General features: G+C 37.9%; 2 protein-coding genes across 37 annotated transcripts in view; one reads left to right on the top strand and one right to left on the bottom strand.

The window, feature by feature from the left end:
• The window catches only part of LOC138915037 (zinc finger protein 420), a 29,724-nt gene extending 29,475 nt beyond the window's left edge, over window positions 1-249 (bottom strand). Inside the window, exon 1 of the mRNA XM_014733060.3 lies at window positions 25-249. The gene's annotated coding sequence lies outside the window, so the exon portion shown is untranslated. The remainder of the gene's footprint in view (window positions 1-24) is intronic.
• LOC102149977 (zinc finger protein 568) lies at window positions 205-18,362 on the top strand. 36 transcript variants are annotated; one of them, XM_070224142.1, is made up of 7 exons: window positions 370-564; window positions 2,309-2,386; window positions 4,744-4,881; window positions 8,868-8,926; window positions 11,032-11,158; window positions 11,455-11,547; window positions 14,201-18,362. In XM_070224142.1, the coding sequence occupies exons 2-7, from the start codon at window positions 2,374-2,376 to the stop codon at window positions 16,081-16,083; spliced, it is 2,313 nt and encodes a 770-aa protein (XP_070080243.1). In that variant the 5' UTR covers window positions 370-564; window positions 2,309-2,373; the 3' UTR covers window positions 16,084-18,362. The 36 variants fall into 36 exon arrangements, with proteins under 36 accessions (XP_070080249.1, XP_070080256.1, XP_070080251.1 ...); XM_070224141.1 differs by having other exon boundaries at window positions 14,198-18,362; XM_070224136.1 differs by having other exon boundaries at window positions 4,699-4,881; window positions 14,198-18,362.
• The last annotated feature ends 695 nt before the right edge of the window (window positions 18,363-19,057 follow it).

The following is a 19,057-nucleotide window of genomic DNA, read 5'->3' as shown; positions in this document are numbered from 1 at the left end:
CCCTAGCATTCCGGACATCCTCACCTCGACCGAAGGTGCGCTGCAGGGTCCAGGATCCGGCGCCCGGACTCCAAGCCCGCTTTCGGTTCGCCCGCCCCGCAACAGCCGAGCCAAGCTCTTTCACAGACGCAGCCCTCTCCCCTCGCGAGCCCCCCACATCGCGCGAACAAACGGAAATGAAGCGGCGCTCGGCACGCGGTGGACCCTGGGAAATGTAGTCCAACGCCGCGGAGGCCGTGGCCGGCTGCCCAGGACGCTGGGAGACGCAGGCTGCTAACCCTCGGCGGGGTTCGTGGACCGGGCGCCAGACCCGGCTCGCCCCAGCAGCCGCGCCCCGGAGGTTTCTGGGAGTGCTCGCCTGAGCTCAGTGCGCAGGCGTCGGGTGCGCTCCGCTGGAGCGGCTGGGGCCTGAGACAGGGAGCAGCGAGTCGTGCCTGGGTCCTAAGGCATCTCGAGAAGGTGGCACTCGCCGGCAGGTGCAGGGGAGGAGCTGGAGCTAGGGCGGCGACCATCCGGAGCTTCGGGCTGGCAGGAGACCCCCTCTGTGCTTTGCCAGGCCCTTTGGTGTGTGTAAATGTGTGCGAGACGACGCGAGATGTTGGGCGGCCTGGGAGTCCCTCACTGGCCGGGTGTGTGGTTGTATTTCTGCCTGTGTGTGATTCTGCGTGCTGATGGGTGTGAGGTGATTCGTATTGAAGCTGCATGGTAATGACATTTTATAACTGTATGGGATTGTCTGACAGAGTAAGGGCGCTCTGCTGTTGTGGTTTGTTTTGTGTTCATAATTCAGTGTGGTTTCGTGACTGGTGATGGTTTGTGTTATATAAATGTGTTCTTCTCGTGCCTGTATTTCAGCGTCTGTAGAAGTTCCAATAGCAAAACGGCATGCGTGTGACTGAAAAAAAACGATGGATGGTCAAGTTTTTTTCCTTGGATACTAATTTGATGATCTGGGAAAGGTTACCGATTTATCTGGCAAATTTACACATGATTTTTCTATTGGATCAAATACATGTATTATGGAGAAGTATGTAAAATCAACATAGTTTTGTTTGTGTGTTTTTAAGAAAGATGATTTCAAAGCCAGTCCCAAAGTAACTGCTTTTTCGTCTGCCACAGCTCTCCCCCAAAGTAGGCATCCATTCTTTTCTGCTGTTAGGGAGACATTATTGGGAAAGGTTGAAAGGCTATCGACTAATAAATTAATAAAATAACTTTATACATAAGAAGAGTGAATTTTAGTAGAGTCCAGCATTAGTCAGATTTCCTGAATTCTAAGTCAAACCCTTGTCCCCATTTTCTGATGAGCAAACCTTGACTCACAGAGAGAAAGGAACTTAAGGCTCTCTGGTTTGTCGATAAGCCTGACCTTGTCTTCCTTTAAGACCTCATGTTCTTTTTTTTCCCAAATAATCACAGACGTTTGAACTTCCAGGACAGAGGAGACAGAGTTGTAATTACACCACTCCTACAGGGGGAAGAAAATTAATAAAACTTGTTTTGACATTCAGGACCATATACCAAATACTTTGATCTCTTCCCAGTGATGTGACTGGAGTAGCAAGTTTGGTGACCAGGATTGTTGAGGGAAGGAAGCTGTGTGCCTGATCCAGTATAGCTGTGTGAAATAAAGATGGTCAGATTGCACTGACATAGAGTGGGTCAAAGTGTCCAAGTGGAGCAGGAATTTTGTTGGAGTGTACATGAGAGATGTAGATTGGTTTTTTTAAGAGGTGACACATTCTGGTTTCAAGTTAGACAGCATGCATTGATCTTAAGCCATATCTGTTTGATTCTGGATTATCTCTTTTGGCTCTTGAGTCATTGTGATGACTGCTTGCAAGAGTTTAAAAGTGGAAAACAGGAATTGTTAACCTGAGATGAATAGATTCCATGGGATGGGCTTCTTGTTATAGTCATATGTGTGGATATAATGTGAATGTATTTCTAGTGGTCTTAACAATGTTGGGTTAAAGTACTTCTTTGTGAATCTGATAAAACTGCCTATACTTTCTTTAAAATCGGTCTCTTTTTTTTCTTTACAAGGAAAACATGTTACTCATGCATTTAAATTTTAATTTTAAAATTCAAAAGAAAACGGAGACGTTGAAGATTTTGGAGGAAGACAGTGAGCCAAGGGACCTAGATGCTTTGGAAGGAGGCAAAATCCAGAAAGCATGCCCCTTAGGAAGACTGCAGAGAGAAAGGAATACTTGGGCAATAATCGTTCATAGGTGTCAGGTGCCTTGTTTGCCTATCAGCTGGCTGTGTCAGATTTATGTCCTTATGACCCATTTTGACCTTGCAGACTTCTAAGAATTAGTTATCTCTTCAGCCCGGCAACTGGACTCGCCCCCATGGTTGTGGCTCCCCATGAACAGCACTGGTAAGCGTATTCTCTTTCCTGGCACTGGATCATTTTCTTTGAGAGTCTTTTTTGATGCTGGCAAATGATTTTGACCTTTTTCCAATAGATTGGGTTTATACCAGTTACATGCGACTCAGGCATTTAATCAGTGATGCTGTGAAAGTATTTGAGGCCCTCTGGCATTTTTATAATTATTGTTTCCTAAGATTTTATTTTGAAAAATTTTAAAGCCACAGGAAAACTAAAAGAATAGTATAATATGTACAGTGCATATAGTTCACCTAGATTCACCAGTTTTGAACATTTTGTACCATTGCTTAATCTGTCTACATCTATTTACATATTTTTGTATGTTTTTTGCTCAACATTTATGAGTAAGCTGTAGACATCATATACTTCACCACTAAATATTTCAACATGCGTCTCTAACAACAAGGTTGTTCTCAGGGCGGCCCTGTGGTGCAGTGCTTAAATGCGCACGTTCCACTTCTTGGTGGCCTGGGGTTCGCGGGTTCAGATCCTGGGTGTGGACATGGCACCGCTTTGCACACCATGCTGTGGTAGGCATCCCACATATAAAGTAGAGGAAGATGGGCACGGATGTTAGCTCAGGGCCAGGCTTCCTCAGCAAAAAGAGGAGGATCGGCAGTAGTTAGCTCAGGGCTAATCTTGCTCAAAAAAAAAAAAAAAAAAACCAACAACAAGGTTGTTCTCCTGTAGAACCTCAATATCATGAATACACATAAGAAATTCAACAGTGATTCATGATATCATCTAACATATAATCCATATTTAAATTGCCCCAGTTGTTCCCTAAATGTTCTGTATGTCCTTTTTAAAAATTGATCCACAATCCAAGTCAAAGTCACACATTGCATTGGATGGGCTGTCTCTTTTTTAAAACAACAACAACAAATCTTTATTTCTCACAGTTCTGGAGGCTGGGAAGTCCAAGATCTAGGTGTGGGCAGATTTGGTTCCTGGTGAGAGCCCCCTCCTGGTTTACAGATGTCAGCCATCTTGCTGTTCCCTGAAGAGAGGACATATCTTTTTAGTTTCTTTAATGTGGAGCAGCATTCCCCTTGCCTTTTTTGTGTTTCATGATGCCATTTTTGAAGAGTTGAAGAGTCTAGAATGTCTGTCTTACAGAATGTCTACCATTCTGTGTTTGTTTGTTTTGTCATGATTAGGTTAAGTTTAAATATATTTGGTGAGAACACTATGAGCGGTGGTGTAGTCTTCCTATTCTATCATATCGAGGAGGACATAATTTAAATTTGATCCATTATTGATGATACTAAATTTGATCACTTTGGTTCAAGTAATGTGTGCACCTGATTTCTCCATGGTAAAAGTTACCCTTTGATTTTGTAAGTCAAGAGGTAATCTAATAGGGATGTTTTGAGACCATTTTATATATAACCATTTACCTAATGGCTTTAGCATCCACTGATGCTCTTTGCCTCAATAAGTTATTAAATTAGGGGTTAAAATGGTGATTTAAAATTTTATCATTCCTTCTTTTGTATAGAAAAGCTTTGCCTTCCCCCTCTTTTCCCTCGCCACTGTTTTTTCTGAGTATCACTGTGGCTCATATTTTTTTTTTTTTTCCATTCAAAGTATTTTAGTACAAGGAACAAAGTATTTTAGCCCATTATTATCATCATTCTTTATGTTGCTCAAATTGTCCCAATTTGGCCTCTTAGACTGGCTCCTGTCCGCGTTTGTCTTTGAGTACTTCCTTACCTTTTTATAAAAAAATTTTATTGAGATTATGATAGTTTACAACCTTGTGAAATTTCAGTTGTACGTTAATTTTTTTGTCAGTCATGTTGTAGGTGCACCACTTCACCCTTTTTGCCCGCCCCTCAACCCCCCTTTCCCCTGGTAACCACTAATCTCTTCTCTTTGTCTACTTATTTAAATTCCTCATATGAGTGGAGTCATACAGAGATTGTCTTTCTCTATCTGGCTTATTTAACTTAACATAATTCCCTCAAGGTCCGTCCATGTTGTTGTCAATGGGACAATTTTATCCTTTTTTATGGCTTAGTAGTATTCCATTTGTGTGTGTGTGTGTGTGTGTGTGTGTGTGTGTGTGTGTGTGTGTACACCACATCTTCTTTATCCAGTCATCTGTTGATGGGCACTTAGGTTGCTTTCACATCTTGGCTATTGTAAATAATGCTGCAATGAACATAGGGGTGCATGGGACTTTTGGAATTGCTGATTTCAAGTTCTTTGGTAGATACCCAGTAGTGGGATGGCTGGGTCATATGGTATTTCTATTTTTTTTTAAAGATTTTATTTTTTCCTTTTTCTCCCCAAAGCCCCCTGGTACATAGTTGTATATTCTTTGTTGTGGGTCCTTCTAGTTGTGGCATGTGGGACGCTGCCTCAGCGTGGTTTGATGAGCCGTGCCATGTCCGCACCCAGGATTCGAACCAACAAACACTGGGCTGCCTGCAGCGGAGTGCGCGAACTTAACCACTCGGCCACGGGGTCAGCCCCAGGTATTTCTATTTTTAATTTTTTGAGAAATCTCCATACTGTTTTCCTTAGTGGCTGCACCAGTTTGCATTCCTACCAGTAGTGTATGAGGGTTCCTTTTTCTCCACAACCTCTCCAACATTTGTTATTTTTTGTTTTGGTTATTTTAGCCATTCCAACGGTGACATAAGGTGATATATTAGTGTAGTTTTGATTTGCATTTCCTTGATGATAAGTGATGATGAGCATGTTTTCATGTCCCTATTGGCCATCCATATATCTTCTTTGGAGAAATGTCTGTTCATATTCCCTGCCCATTTTTTGATTGGGTTGTTTGATTTTTTGTTGTTGAGTTGTGTGAGTTCTTTATATGTTATGGAGATTAACCCTTTGTCGGATATATGATTTGCAAATATTTTTTCCCAGTTGGTGGGTTGTCTTTTTGTTTCAATCCTGTTTTCCCTTGCCTTATAGAAGCTCTTTAGTCTGATGAAGTCCCATTTGTTTATTCTTTCTATTGTTTCCCTTGTGTGAGAAGACATGGTATTGGAAAAGATCCTTTTAAGACTGATGTCAGAGTATATTGCCTATATTTTCTTCTAGAAGCCTTATGGTTTCAGGTCTTACCTTTAAGTCTTTGATCCATTTTGAGTTTATTTTTGTGAATGGCATAAAAGAATGGTCTATTTTCATACTTTTACATATGGCTTTCCAGTTTTCCCAACACCATTTGTTGAAGAGACTTTCTTTTCTCCATTGTGTGTTCTCAGCTCCTTTGTCAAAGAGTAACTGTCCATAGATGTGTGGTTTTATTTCTGGGCTTTCAATTCTGTTCCATTGATCTGTGTGCCTGTTTTTGTACCAGTACCATGCTGTTTTGATTGCGATAGCTTTGTAGTGTATTTTGAAGTCAGGGATTGTGATGCCCCCAGCTTTGTTCTTCTTTCTCAGGATTGCTTTAGCAACGCAGGGTCTTTTGTTGCTCCATATAAATTTTAGGATTCTTTGTTCTATTTCTGTGAAGAATGTCATTGGAATTGCATTGAATCTGTAGATTGGTTTGGGTAGTATGGACATTTTAACTATGTTTATTCTTCCAATCCATGTGCATGGAATGTCTTTCCATCTCTTTATGTCATCATCAATTTCTTTCAGGAAAGTCTTATAGTTTTCATTGTATAGGTCTTTCACTTCCTTGGTTAAATTTATTCCAAGATATTTTATTCTTTTTGTTGTGATTGTGAATGGTATTGTGTTCTTGAGTTCTCTTTCTGTTAGTTCATTATTAGAGTATAGAAATGCTACTGATCTATGTAAGTTGATTCTGTACCCTGCAACTTTGCTGTAATTGTTGATTATTTCTAGTAACTTTCCGATAGATTTTTTTTAGCGTTTTCCATAAATAAGATCATGTTGGCTGCAAACAGCGAGAGTTTCACTTCTTCATTGCCTATTTGGATTCCTTTTCTTTCTTTTTCCTGCCTAATTGCTCTGGCCAAAACCTCCAGTACTATGCTGAATAAGAGTGGTGAGACTGGACACCCTTGTCTTGTTTCTGTTCTCAGAGGGATGGCTTTCAGTTTTTCCACATTGAGTGTGATGTTGGCTGTGGGTTTCTCATATATGGCCTTTATTATGTTGAGGTAATTTCTTTCCATACCCCTTTTATTGAGGGTTTTTACCATGAATGGATGTTGGATCTTGTTGAATGCTTTCTCTGTGTCTATTGAGATGATCATGTGGTTTTTGTTCCTCATTTTGTTGATGTGGTATATCATGTTGATTGACTTGAGGATGTTGAACTCTCCCCGTGTCCCTGGTATAAATCCCACTGGATCATGGTGTGTGATCTTTTTAATGTATTGCTGTATTTGGTTTGCCAGTATTTTGTTGAGGATTTTTGCATCTATGTTCATCAGTGATATTGGCCTGTAGGTTTCCTTCTTTGAGTTGTCCTTGTCTGGTTTTGGGATCAGGGTGATGTTGGCCTCATAGAATGTGTTAGGAAGTGTTCCATCTTCCTCAATTTTCTGGAATAGTTTTGAGAAGGATAGATATTAAATCTTCTTTGAACATTTGGTAGAATTCCCCAGAGAAGCCGTCTGGTCCTGGACTTTTATTTTGGGGAAGTTTTTGATTACAGTCTCAATCTCTTTACTTGTGATTGTTCTATTCTGATTCTCTGTTTCTTCTTGATTGAGTTGTGGGAGGTTGTAAGAGTCTAAGAATTTATCCATTTCTTCTAGGTTGTCCAGTTTGTTGCCATATAGTTTTTCATAGTATTCTCTTGTAATCATTTGTATTTCTGTGGTGTCCCTTGTGATTTCTCTTCTTTCATTTCTGATGTTATTTATTTGAGTCGAAAAGGGAGTTACACATATGAAAATGGACAAAACTAGAATGAACTCAATGGTTTTAGATTAGAATTTGAAGTATTAGTGTGAACTTAGACTTTTCATTATATATACATAGATATAAAAATAAATATAGATATAAATGTGTGTATGCAATGTATGTGTCTGTTTATTTATGTTCATAAGCTTTGTCCACTGAGAGGGCCTGGAAGCAGTGACGCTTGATAGCAGTGAAAACGCTAGCACCCAGATCATGGCCTCTAAACACCATTCCCCCTACTATTAGGAACCAGGGCTCCTTGAAGAAATGATTGATTCCAGTGTTGGGGCAGGGCAAATACAAGATGAACCTGGAACATCTTGTACGTGAAAGTAAGGACATGCCCAAAGAATGATAGGGACTTGTTAAAAGGTCCATAGAAGCCAGATAGAAGGAGTTCTCACTTGTCAAATCTTGCACAAAGTGAACAATAATATAAATAATAACAGTAGTAGATTATAGGCTTTGAATGAAATAGGAAATCACAAGTCCATACTGATATAAATTAATAAATTGAAAATGTGATGAAGAATGGGATGTTTATATGGTCTCAGAATACTCCCCTCTATAAAATCCTTACTAATTACAAAGGGAAAAAAAGTAATTTTACAGTGGAGAAGGCTGGCAGGTACACCTTATTAATTGATCAAAAAGAATATCACCAGTAATGGGACAAGCTGTCATCCTGTGCCTCCTGATATGCCCTGAGAAGAAGGCATCCTCACTTCTGTGGCATTCCTTCCAAAATGCAAAAAGACAGGTTTCAGTCGTGGCTCCACCACTTTCTGTGACCATGAGCAAGTTACTTAAACTGTCAGTGCCTCAGTTTTATCACCCAAAGATAAGGCTAACTCCTTAGATGGTGGTTTTTGAGAATCAGTGATCATGAGGCAACATCAAAGAAAACCAAATTGGAGGGACATTCTCCAGAGACTGGCTTGTAATCATCAAAACTGTCAAGATTATGAAAGTCGGGGCAAGACTGAGAAACTGTTTCAGACTAAAGGAGATTAAAGAGACAAGACATATGAACATGATGTGTGATTCTGAACTGGATCCTTTAGTACAAAGGACATTATTGGCACAATTGGCAAAACTTGAATGGGATCTGATATAGATGGTAGTAATGTATTAATGTTAATTTCTTGATTTTGGTAATTGTATTGTGGTTATGTAGGGACATGTCCTTGTTTGTAGGAAATAGACAGCGTATTCAGAGGTGATGTGGCATTAGGTAAGCAATTTACTCTCAAATGGTTCAGGGGATAAAAAGTTCCTTGTACTATACTTTCAACTTTTCTGTAAGTTTGAGATTGGATAGGTAGATAAAAAAACAAAAGTATGGAGTGTCTTTAAAAAATAGCTTGGGAATTATACTTCTACTCTTAAAATAATTTTAAAAGTTCATATCGAAGTTCTGTAGGCTTTTGTCAGTTGTGCTTGTACATATTGATGCCTCCAAACAGTATGATTATTCTTGGCTTTTTGATGGGTCTTAAGATTGTTCCCCCCACAAGGTGATTGACCTTATTTACCTGGAGATTTCTTGCCTGCCTTGTCTAGAGCTACTAAGCAAGCCTGATTTTTCATGGCTTCTTTTCCACCCATCCCCCAGCTTGGCCATTTCCAGATTCTACTCTCTCCCAGGAAGAAGAAGAAATGACCAAGTCCCAAGTGAGTTTTAAATGATATGTTTCTTTTATTGTCTTATTCTGCACTGCAGATAAAGTAGGTCACAATAATCCCAACAATAAGATGAAAAACCCTAAATGGATAAAAATCAGTCAGCAAAAAATATAAATGGTTAAGACTAGGAGAAAATTACAATTAGAATATAGAGAAATTGGTTAATTTAGCATTGATCTTCAGGCCAGCCCCATGGCTGAGTGCTTATGTTCGCGCGCTCCACTTTGGTGGCCCAGGGTTTCGCTGGTTCGGATCCTGGGTGTGGATGTGGCACCACTTGTTGGCCCACACTGAGGCATCGTCCCACATGTCACAACCAGAAGGACCCACAGCTAAAATATACAACTATGTACTGGGGGGACTTGGGGAGAAAAAGCAGGAAAGAAAAAAAAGAAGATTGGCAACAGTTGTTAGCTCAGGTGCCAATCTAAAAAAAAAAAGAATTGAGCTTCAAATTTGAATCTGATCTTCATGGGAAAAAGAAATTAGGACATAAAATTAAGAAAATTCATTACATAGTTTATGCTGCCTTTCATTAAAAAGCTCATTAATGTCTCAGAAGAAAATAAAATATTTTAATGGACATAAAGTAAAGTAAAATGCTTTGGCATCTTTTTGAACTGGTGATCCAGAGCTCTCGTCGCTCTCGTCGTACCTTCTTTACTCTGGTCTCAAAAAGTGAGGTGTGTCTCCACTCAAAGATATTGTCTTTTCTGTTCTTGATCCCATCTTTCCTGTGTCTTCTGGAACCATTCTCCATTGGTTAATACTTACACTGAAATATATCAGCTAGTTCTTTCTTTACAGCCTCATTTCCCTTCCTTTACTTACTTCATTCTCCACATCCTGGGGAGAAAACAAGCAAACAATTATTTTGTCCATGTGTCCTCATTAGTTACCTCTGATAATATAGAGGTTAAGTGCACAGACTTCAGAGGTAAAAAGACAGGTTTCAGTCGTGGCTCCACCACTTTCTGTGACCATGAGCAAGTTACTTAAACTGTCTTTGCCTCAGTTTTATCACCCAAAGATGAGGCTAACTCCTTAGATGGTGGTTTTTGAGAATCAGTGAGTTGTTCCGTGTGAGTTGCTTAGAGCAGTGATTGGTACCATTTAATATTCACTTGATGTCTGCCTCATTTCTTTCTCAGAAACGGTACTGATGACTTACGTCTTGGTGATTTCTTTCTGTCTCATCCCATTTGTAGTATTTTTGTAACAAAGTCCTCCAAGTATGGGATATGTGGATGCCTCACTTTCTTATTTCCATTACAAGAGGAAGATTTTTTTTTATTCTACATTCTTTTGGAAGTTACGTTTTTCATTTTTTGTTGGTTTGTTAGTTTTATGAGAGGGGAAGTTAAAATATGGTCTTCATGACTTTTTTTAAGAAATCTAAAATATTTTCCTTAGCTTCATTATATTATTTTCTCATGATGCTAATTAAGATCCTCTGACAGCTTAAAAACAATTTTCCATTAATGAATGCCTTTCCTTTGTCTGCTTCTTAAGTGGTGGTCGTTTCTAGAATTCATTTGGTGCCCCCCTTTTCATGCTGTTCAGCATAGCCTCAGTGAATGATCACATCCCACTGCAGTGGCTGCAGCTACCAGTTATAGACTAGTGATTATCAAATTGATCATTCCCTTTCTAGTCCTTGCTTGAGCTCTTGATTAACATATTTAACAGCCAGATGGATCTCTTTACCTGGTTGTTCTGTAGAAAGCTGGAATTTTACAGGTCCAAAATTTCATTCTTACCTCTTCTTATCACCTTCTCCCCTCAGCACCCTTTGCCATATTCCCTGTCCTGGTGACTCACAAAGCCATCTCCTCCTGAGTTCCATCTCTGTTATTTCCCAGTATAGGATCTTCTCTCTCGCATATAGCTGATAATGGACCTTTAAGGAGGCTGAAGCAACGAGTAAACCTGTACTTCGAGAAAATATCCTATGTGACTTGTTCTCTTCTAGAATACAAAATAAAACTAGATAAATATTAGGCATCTGTTGTAGCTTTTTATGAATTCTGACCCCTGAATGCTTTCACATGTCACCCAGTATTCTCAAATTGATGAGGAATGTATTGTTACAGGAAACAGTAACATTCAAGGATGTGGCTATTGACTTTACTCAGGAGGAATGGCAACAACTGAAACCTGCTCAGAGGAATTTGTACAGGGATGTGATGCTGGAGAACTATAGCAACCTATTAATAGTAGGTAAGGACAATCTCTGTGAAAATCAGATTCTCCATTTCTGAACTATGAGAGGCCTTTAAATGGGATGGGGGGTATAGCCCTGAGTTGTCACATTAAAAGATCTTATTTCCTTTGTTCACATGATAGTATATATTCCAGCCATGTTGCATTTCACAGGAAATTTCTTTATGCCTCTCTGGAAACCACACCTTCCTCATTCGTCAGAAGCCCTGTGGCTTCCCATATTCAGCCTAAATTCTGAGATGATACTTTCTCCCTCACATTAATACCCAAGTCATGTATCTTCTCATAAACAGGCTATCAATTCACCAAACCAGACATCATTTTCAAGTTGGAGCAGGAAGAAGAGCCATGGGCTGTAGAGGAAGGAACGTTAAGAAGACGTTCAGGTGAGTCAGTGAGGCACGTGTGAATGGTGCAGTCACGTGACAGTTGTTTAGAGAACACCTCTGAAACATTTTCCAGTGTGGTTTTCTTAAAGGTCCTAGTCTTTCAAGTGGCAGTTGATATAACTTCCTCAGATACCTACATGGCACTTCTAGATATTTCTTATACATCAGGGCTCTCTTTTTATTGAAGTTGAGAGGATTAACCTTACTTATATTCTGGATGCTGAATCTTCCCATTTCCTTTACAACCTGGTTTTCTTGATTATTTTCCCTTTTGCTTGCATTCTCATTCTTTACCTCCACCTGCTTTCATCTAGTTATCTGCTTATGTATTCAGTCTTTTAAAATACTACAGTCTTACCAAAACTCTTTGACACGTAGGTTCATTTTTCATTTCTTTCTCGTTTAGCTCTTTTCACCCATTGTGAAATGCTTCAGAATCATAAATTTAGAGCCACAGGCATATCTCGCATTGCTTATCATCATACTTTAAAAACTCTCCCACGCGACCCCCGTTTTGTTCTAAAAGTTGCTGCCTTCCTGCCAGCCCAATTCCAGCCTTTCTACCCTTCTGCATTTTTTTCTACCATTTATATTGTGAAATGTAACAAACACATCAAAAAAGCATCAAACATAAATGTATAACTTAACAAATTATTATTAAGTAGACATCCATGTAGTCAGTACCCTGGTGAAGAAATAGAACATTGCCAGCTCCCCAGAAGCCCTTCACTGATGCCTTGCAATCTCTGTCCCTACCTTTCATCCTAAATAGAAGTGTCCTGACTTTTATGGTAATCACTCTCCTTATTTCTTCCTAGTTTTATAACCTATGCATTCCTAAAGATTATGGTTTAGTTTTAGGAATTTATATAGAGTCTATGCTTCACTCCATTTGCTCAATATTATAATTGCATGATTTGTTCATGCTGCTGTATGTAACTGTAGTTTATTCATTTTTATTGCTGAATAGTTTTCCTTTGCATGACTATACCACAACTTATTTATCCATTCTATTGATGGAAATTTTAGTTTTTTCCAGTTTGTAGCTGTTATAAATAATGCTGCTATGAACATCCTTGTACATACCTCCTGATGCAGATGTGCCTGTATTTCTGTCAGTTATATTCTTAGTAGTATAATTATGATATAATAGGTTATGTGTGTTTTCAACTTTAGTTTGATAATGCCAGACCATTTTCCAAAATGTTTGTTCTGGTATATTCTCACTGGAAGTGTGAAGTGTTGCTCCACAGACTTGCCAACATTTGCTATTATTGATCTTTTTATTTTTAGCCATTCTGTTGAATAGAGGAGTGGTATCTCATTGTAGCTTTAATTTGCTTCTTTCTCTGAGCTCAAACACCTTTTCATATGTTTACTACATACGACTTTTCCATTTTGTGAATTGTTAATCCAAGGCTTTTACTTATTTTTCTACTGAATTGTTTGTTTGTTTCTGTTAAGTTGAAAAAGAACCTTTTTATATTCTGGATCCAGAGTGTTTTGTGGGTTGCATGTGCTGCACAAATCTTTTTCCATTTGATAGCTTGCTTTCTCTGTTTCCTAATGGCATTTTGTGATGAACAGATCTTCTTAAGTTTAATGTAGTGCGTTTTGTAAATCGTTTATTTGAAGGTTAATAGTATCCTGTTTAAAAATTATTTCCCTAACCCAAGCTCATGAAGATATTCTCTGATATTCTAAAAGGTTTACTGTTTTGCCTTCAGAATTTAGGTTTGCAGTCTACATGGAATCAGTTTTTCCATATGGTGTGAGACAGGTATCAAGTTCCCTTGGTTCCACGTGGATATCCAGATAATGCAGCACAGTTTATTGAGAAGACCATTCTTTTCCTACTACTCTAGTGTGCCACCTTTCTCATGAGTCAAGTACCTGTACACATGTGAATCTATTTCTGGTGCTCTCTTCATTTCCATCATTCTAATTGTCTATCTTGTGCCACTAGTAAACTGATTTAATAAGTGTTGATCTATAGTAGAGCAAGTCCTTCCACTTTGTTTTTCTTCTTCAAAATTGTTTTGGCTCTTCTGTGTCCTTAGTGTTTCCATATAAATTTTAGAATCACTTATCTAGTTCCACAAAAAAAACTGTTGAGAATTAGATTGAGATTGCATTAAATCTACAAATCAGAGGATGGTGGATATCTTTATTATGCCCTCCATTCATGAACATGGTATCCCTCCATTTATTTACCCCTTTGGTTTTTTAATAAAATTTTTAATAATTTTTTTGTGCCTGTTCTTCAATCTCTCATTTTTAACTGCATGACTTATTTTTTGATGATCCACCTGATCATTCTACTTTTTTTGCAGTCATCCTACATCACATTTTCATCTTATCATTTGTCACTTTTTGATGTTTATTTCCCTGATTTCTGCAAAGTGCAAAGTCACATTAAAAGCACTCAAAAATCTTTATACTAATAAATGTTACTTTTTCTACTCTTAAGTCTTCTAAGAAGTTTTCCTTCTGAAAACAAGGTGATGTGGAATATTTGCACTTGGGATTTCTTTTGTTTTGGAGACAAGTCCTGAAAGCAGAGAAGCAACTTCACATTAATTCATTTCTGAAATTTTATTAATAATATAATGCTGGAAATTTTATGTTATTTTTTATTCCTTTTTAGAAGACTGGGAAGTTGGTGAGCAAATGGAAACAGAACATCAAAGATTTGTGAAAGGAGTTGCAACCATACTTAAGAAAACCTTGACTAAGGAGAAAGGCAGTGAAGTTAAAAAAGTTGGAAAAATGTCTCCTGTGAACTCAGACATTAATTATACAAGGAAATGCCTCTGTAAATGTGACTCTTTAGGAAAGAGTGTGAAACATAATTTAGACTTACTTAATCATGGGAGAACCTGTGTCACAAAGAAACATCATGAATGTAATAAGCCGGGAAAACCCTGCCATAGGTCATCCACTATTGCAGTAGCCCCTTTTAAGTGTGCTCAGTGTGGAAAAGGCTTCATTCAGGAGTTGGATCTCATCAGACATCTGAGAGTTCATACTGCAGAGAAACCTTATGAATGTTATGAATGTGGAAAAGCCTTTAGCCGGAAGGAAAACCTCAGTTCACATCAGAAAATTCATACAGGAGAGAAACCTTATGAATGTAAGGACTGTGGAAAAGCTTTCATTCACATGTCAAACCTAGTTAGACACTATCGAACTCATACAGGAGAAAAACCCTATGCATGTAAGGCATGCTGGAAAGCTTTCAGCCAGAAATCAAATCTCATTGAACATGAGAAAATTCATACTGGAGAGAAACCCTATGAATGTAATGAATGTGGAAAAACATTCAGCCAGAAGCGAAACCTTATTGAGCATGAGAAAATTCACACTGGAGAGAAGCCACATGAATGTAATGAATGTGGGAAAGCCTTCTCTCGAATCTCATCTCTTACTCTACATAAAAGAAGTCACACAGGGGAGAAACCCTATAAATGTAATATATGTGGAAAAGCCTTCTCTCAGTGCTCAGTATTTATTATACATATGAGAAGTCACACAGGTGAGAAACCTTATGAATGTAATGAATGTGGGAAAGCCTTCTCCCGAAGATCATCTCTTACTGTACATATGAGAAATCATACAGGTGAAAAACCTTATGAATGTAATGATTGTGGAAAAGCCTTCAGCCAAAAGGAAAACCTCATTACACATAAGAAAATTCATACTGGAGAGAGACCTTTTGAATGTAGTGAATGTGGAAAAGCTTTTATTCAGATGTCAAACCTTATCAGACACCAGAGAATTCATACTGGAGAGAAACCTTATACATGTAAGCAGTGTGGGAAGGCATTTAGTCACAAATCAAATCTCACTGAGCATGAAAAAATTCATACTAGAGAGAAACCTTATGAATGTACTAAGTGTGAAAAAGCCTTCAGACATAAGCAAAATCTCAGTGAGCATCAGAAAATTCACACTGGAGAGAAACCTTATGAATGTAATGAATGTGGTAAAGCCTTCTCTCGAATCTCCTCTCTTACTCTTCATCTGAGACGTCACACAGGGGAGAAACCCTATGAATGTGGTGAATGTGGGAAAGCGTTCTCTCAAGGTTCATTACTTATTATGCATATGAGGAGTCATAGAGGTGAGAAACCATTTGAATGTAATGAATGTGGGAAGGCATTTTCTCAAAAAGCATCTCTTACTGTCCATGTGAAAGGTCATTCAGGTGAGAAATACAGTAAGTGTAATGAATGTGGGAAGGCCTTCTCTCGAGTTTCAGCCCTTGCTGTACATTCGAGAACACATACAGGTGAGAAGCCCTATCAGTGTGATGAGTGTGGGAAAGCTTTCAGACAGAACTCACACTTCATTAGACATCAACAAATTCATAGTCGGTATAAACCTTTTGAATGCTTCGAGTGTCAGAAAATCTTCAGTAGAAATTCACATCTTCTAGCTCATCTAAAAATTCATTCTTCAGCAAAACGCTATGAAAGTGAAAAAGCCTTCAGTAAAAACTCAAAATTTATGAAACAAATAGATTCACACTGAGGGAAAAGACCATCAGTGTTGTGAAAAGCCAGTACCCACAAAAAACTACAGCAAACATTGTTCTTAACAATGAAACTTAGAAGCATGACCATTAATGTAAGGAATAAGATGTGAATGCCTTCTGTTGCTACTATTTGTTCAGTAGTAGTCACAGCCAACAACCTCTTCCAAGTATTCACTGGATGAAAAGGAGTAGGCATCATCTCATTTCTACTAATCGGATGATGATCTAGATGAACTAGTCAATGAAACAAATATGAGAAAAATAAATGCATAATATAGATTGAAAATGAAAGGTTAAGATCATGGTTTGAATCTTGGCTCTCAAGTGTGACTTTTTGTAAATTACTTAACCTCTGTATAAAATGAGGATAATAATAGTGCCCACTTCATAGTGCTCTTAAAAGGATTACATGAGTTAATAGCTACAAATCACATATAACAGTGCATGGTGTCATTTCAGTATTCTGTAATTGTTAGGCATTCATATTGTCATCATGTGCAAATGATATGCATATATAGAAAAAACCCAATAGAGAACCTCCCAATAAGAGATAGTTAACATACAAAACTCGATAGCATTTCATTATGCCAACGATATCAAACTAAAAATGTAATCTAAAACAAAACTTAAAAATGTGTATGAGTAAATCTAATTAAAATATGTGCAGAAAATTATAAAACATCATTGAAAGACAGAAGAAATCTGGGTAATAAAGGAATAGACAATATTTTAAAGGTATCAGTTTTCCTACAAGTTAATTTGTAAATTCATTGCAGCTTCAATTACAACTCCATCAGCTTGACATACTGATTTAAAAATTTATAGCAAAATGTCTACAAATAACAGAAAAAAAAATTTAAATAACAGGTAGGGAGACACCCCCTAACAGATATCAAAATTTATTGTAATGCTAGAATAATTAAAACCCTGTGTTATTGGTATAGTAACAGGCAAAACAGAATAGAGAGCCCAGAAACAACCATGTAATTTAGGACCTTTGCATATGATAAAGGTGACATCACAAAAATGGGGAAATAATAAACTATGCACACTGTGGTATTGGGATAATGGCTTTTAAACTTTACTTACACAAAAGTCCTAAAACCAAAATTCTAAATCTAAAGAAAATATAGAATGCCTGTAACAGCATTTGTCCAATAGAAATTTCTGCAGTGATGTAAATGTTCTGTATCTGCCCCGTCATTTATAGTAGCCGATAATCACTCATGGCCATTCAGCACTTGAGGTGTAGCTACTGTGACTAAGGAACTGGTTTTCAAAATTACATTAACATTTTAAGAGTACTTGAGGGAAGCATTTCTTTAAAACATACAATAGGGGTGGGCCCCATGGCCTAGTGGTTAAGTTTGACACGCTCTGCTTCAGTGGCCTGGGTTCAGCGTCCAGGCATGGACCTAACACGACTCGGTGGCAATGCCATGGCAGGAACACACATACAAAACAGGAAGACTGACACAGGTGTTAGCTCAGGGAGAATCTTCCTCAGCAAACAAACAAACAAACAAAACGATACACTGAGACTCATCAATTCCACTCTGAGACTATGACTTAGGAGCCTTCTAACATTTTTAGCTAATGTGTCTTCTAAGATTTTAAAGAGCTATTTATACCTTGTAAATTTTTTAATGTATAAATATTTCATCATGGTCTTAAACAGATGCCAAGTTTCTAATTTCCACCATAATGTTAATGTTTCATTTTAAAGTAGTAAATCACTACTTTAAATATCCCAGTGGAGGGGCTGGCCCCGTGGCCGAGTGGTTAAGTTCGCGTGCTCCGCTGCAGGCGGCCCAGTGTTTCGTCAGTTCGAATCCTGGGCGCGGACATGGCACTGCTCGTCAGATCACGCTGAGGCAGCGTCCCACATGCCACAACTAGAGGAACCCACAACGAAGAATACACAACTATGTACCAGGGGGCTTTGGGGAGAAAAAGGAAAAAATAAAATCTTAAAAAAATAAATAAATAAATAAATATCCCAGTGGAGTCTAAATACTTAATGATTGGATACCATCAGACATGTACATGAATAAGCTCTTTAACAAGTTTTATATTCCTTTCTTTCTTTAATCATATTTGTAGTCCTCTTTTCTCACAAAATTTTATCATACTATATTTTTATGCTTGAAAGTCTTATTTATTGATCATTATAGCATAATTCTATGCAATAAAAATGTATATAAACTGAAACTTTAAAAGTTTTCTGTGAACATAATGAATAGGTCAAAATAAAGTAGTATAAATTTTTATTAAAATTACTTTAATGTCATTTTTTGAATATACATCTCTTTAAAAAAAAAAAAGGCTGGCCTGGTGGCATAGTGGTTAAGTTTGCACGCTGTGCTTTGGTGGCCTGGAGTTTGCAGGTTCAGATCCTGGGTGCGGACCTATACACACCACTCATCAAGCCATGCTGTGGTGGCATCCCACATACAAAAAATAGAGGAAGATTGGCACAGACATTATTAGCTCAGGAATAATCTTCCTCAAGCAAAAAGAGGAAGATTGGCAACAGATGTTAGCTCAGGGCCAATCTTCCTCACCCCCCCCAAAAAAAGAATGGGGCTATTTTCATATAGTTCATGTATTAGTAAATGAATATATCTTATTGCTAAAATGCTAGATAATTCAGCATTAATTCCAATCCTGTGTTTTTGGTTTTAATAGTTGAAAGCACCCAGAAACCATGTTCATATAAATAAAAATAAAAAGGATTTGTTATTATAACATTACTCAATTTTTTTTCAACTCCTTCCTGGATATATACAAAATAACCACTTAGTGCTCTAAGATTAAAAATACTTTTAATAATCAGTGGATTACTCAAGTAAGTTGTCCTTAATTTTGTTGTGAGCAAAAAATTGGAAGGCACCAGACTTGCAAAAGGATTAGTTATCCAGTCATCTTTTTTCTCAGTTTCTGAGAAATACACCAAAAGCTTTAATCAAT

The sequence above is a fragment of the Equus caballus genome, chromosome 10 (assembly GCF_041296265.1).
Source record: "Equus caballus isolate H_3958 breed thoroughbred chromosome 10, TB-T2T, whole genome shotgun sequence".
Lineage (NCBI taxonomy): Eukaryota > Metazoa > Chordata > Mammalia > Perissodactyla > Equidae > Equus > Equus caballus.
The sequence above is the reverse complement of the archived record's forward strand: the minus strand, read 5'-3'. Positions and strand labels throughout refer to the sequence as shown.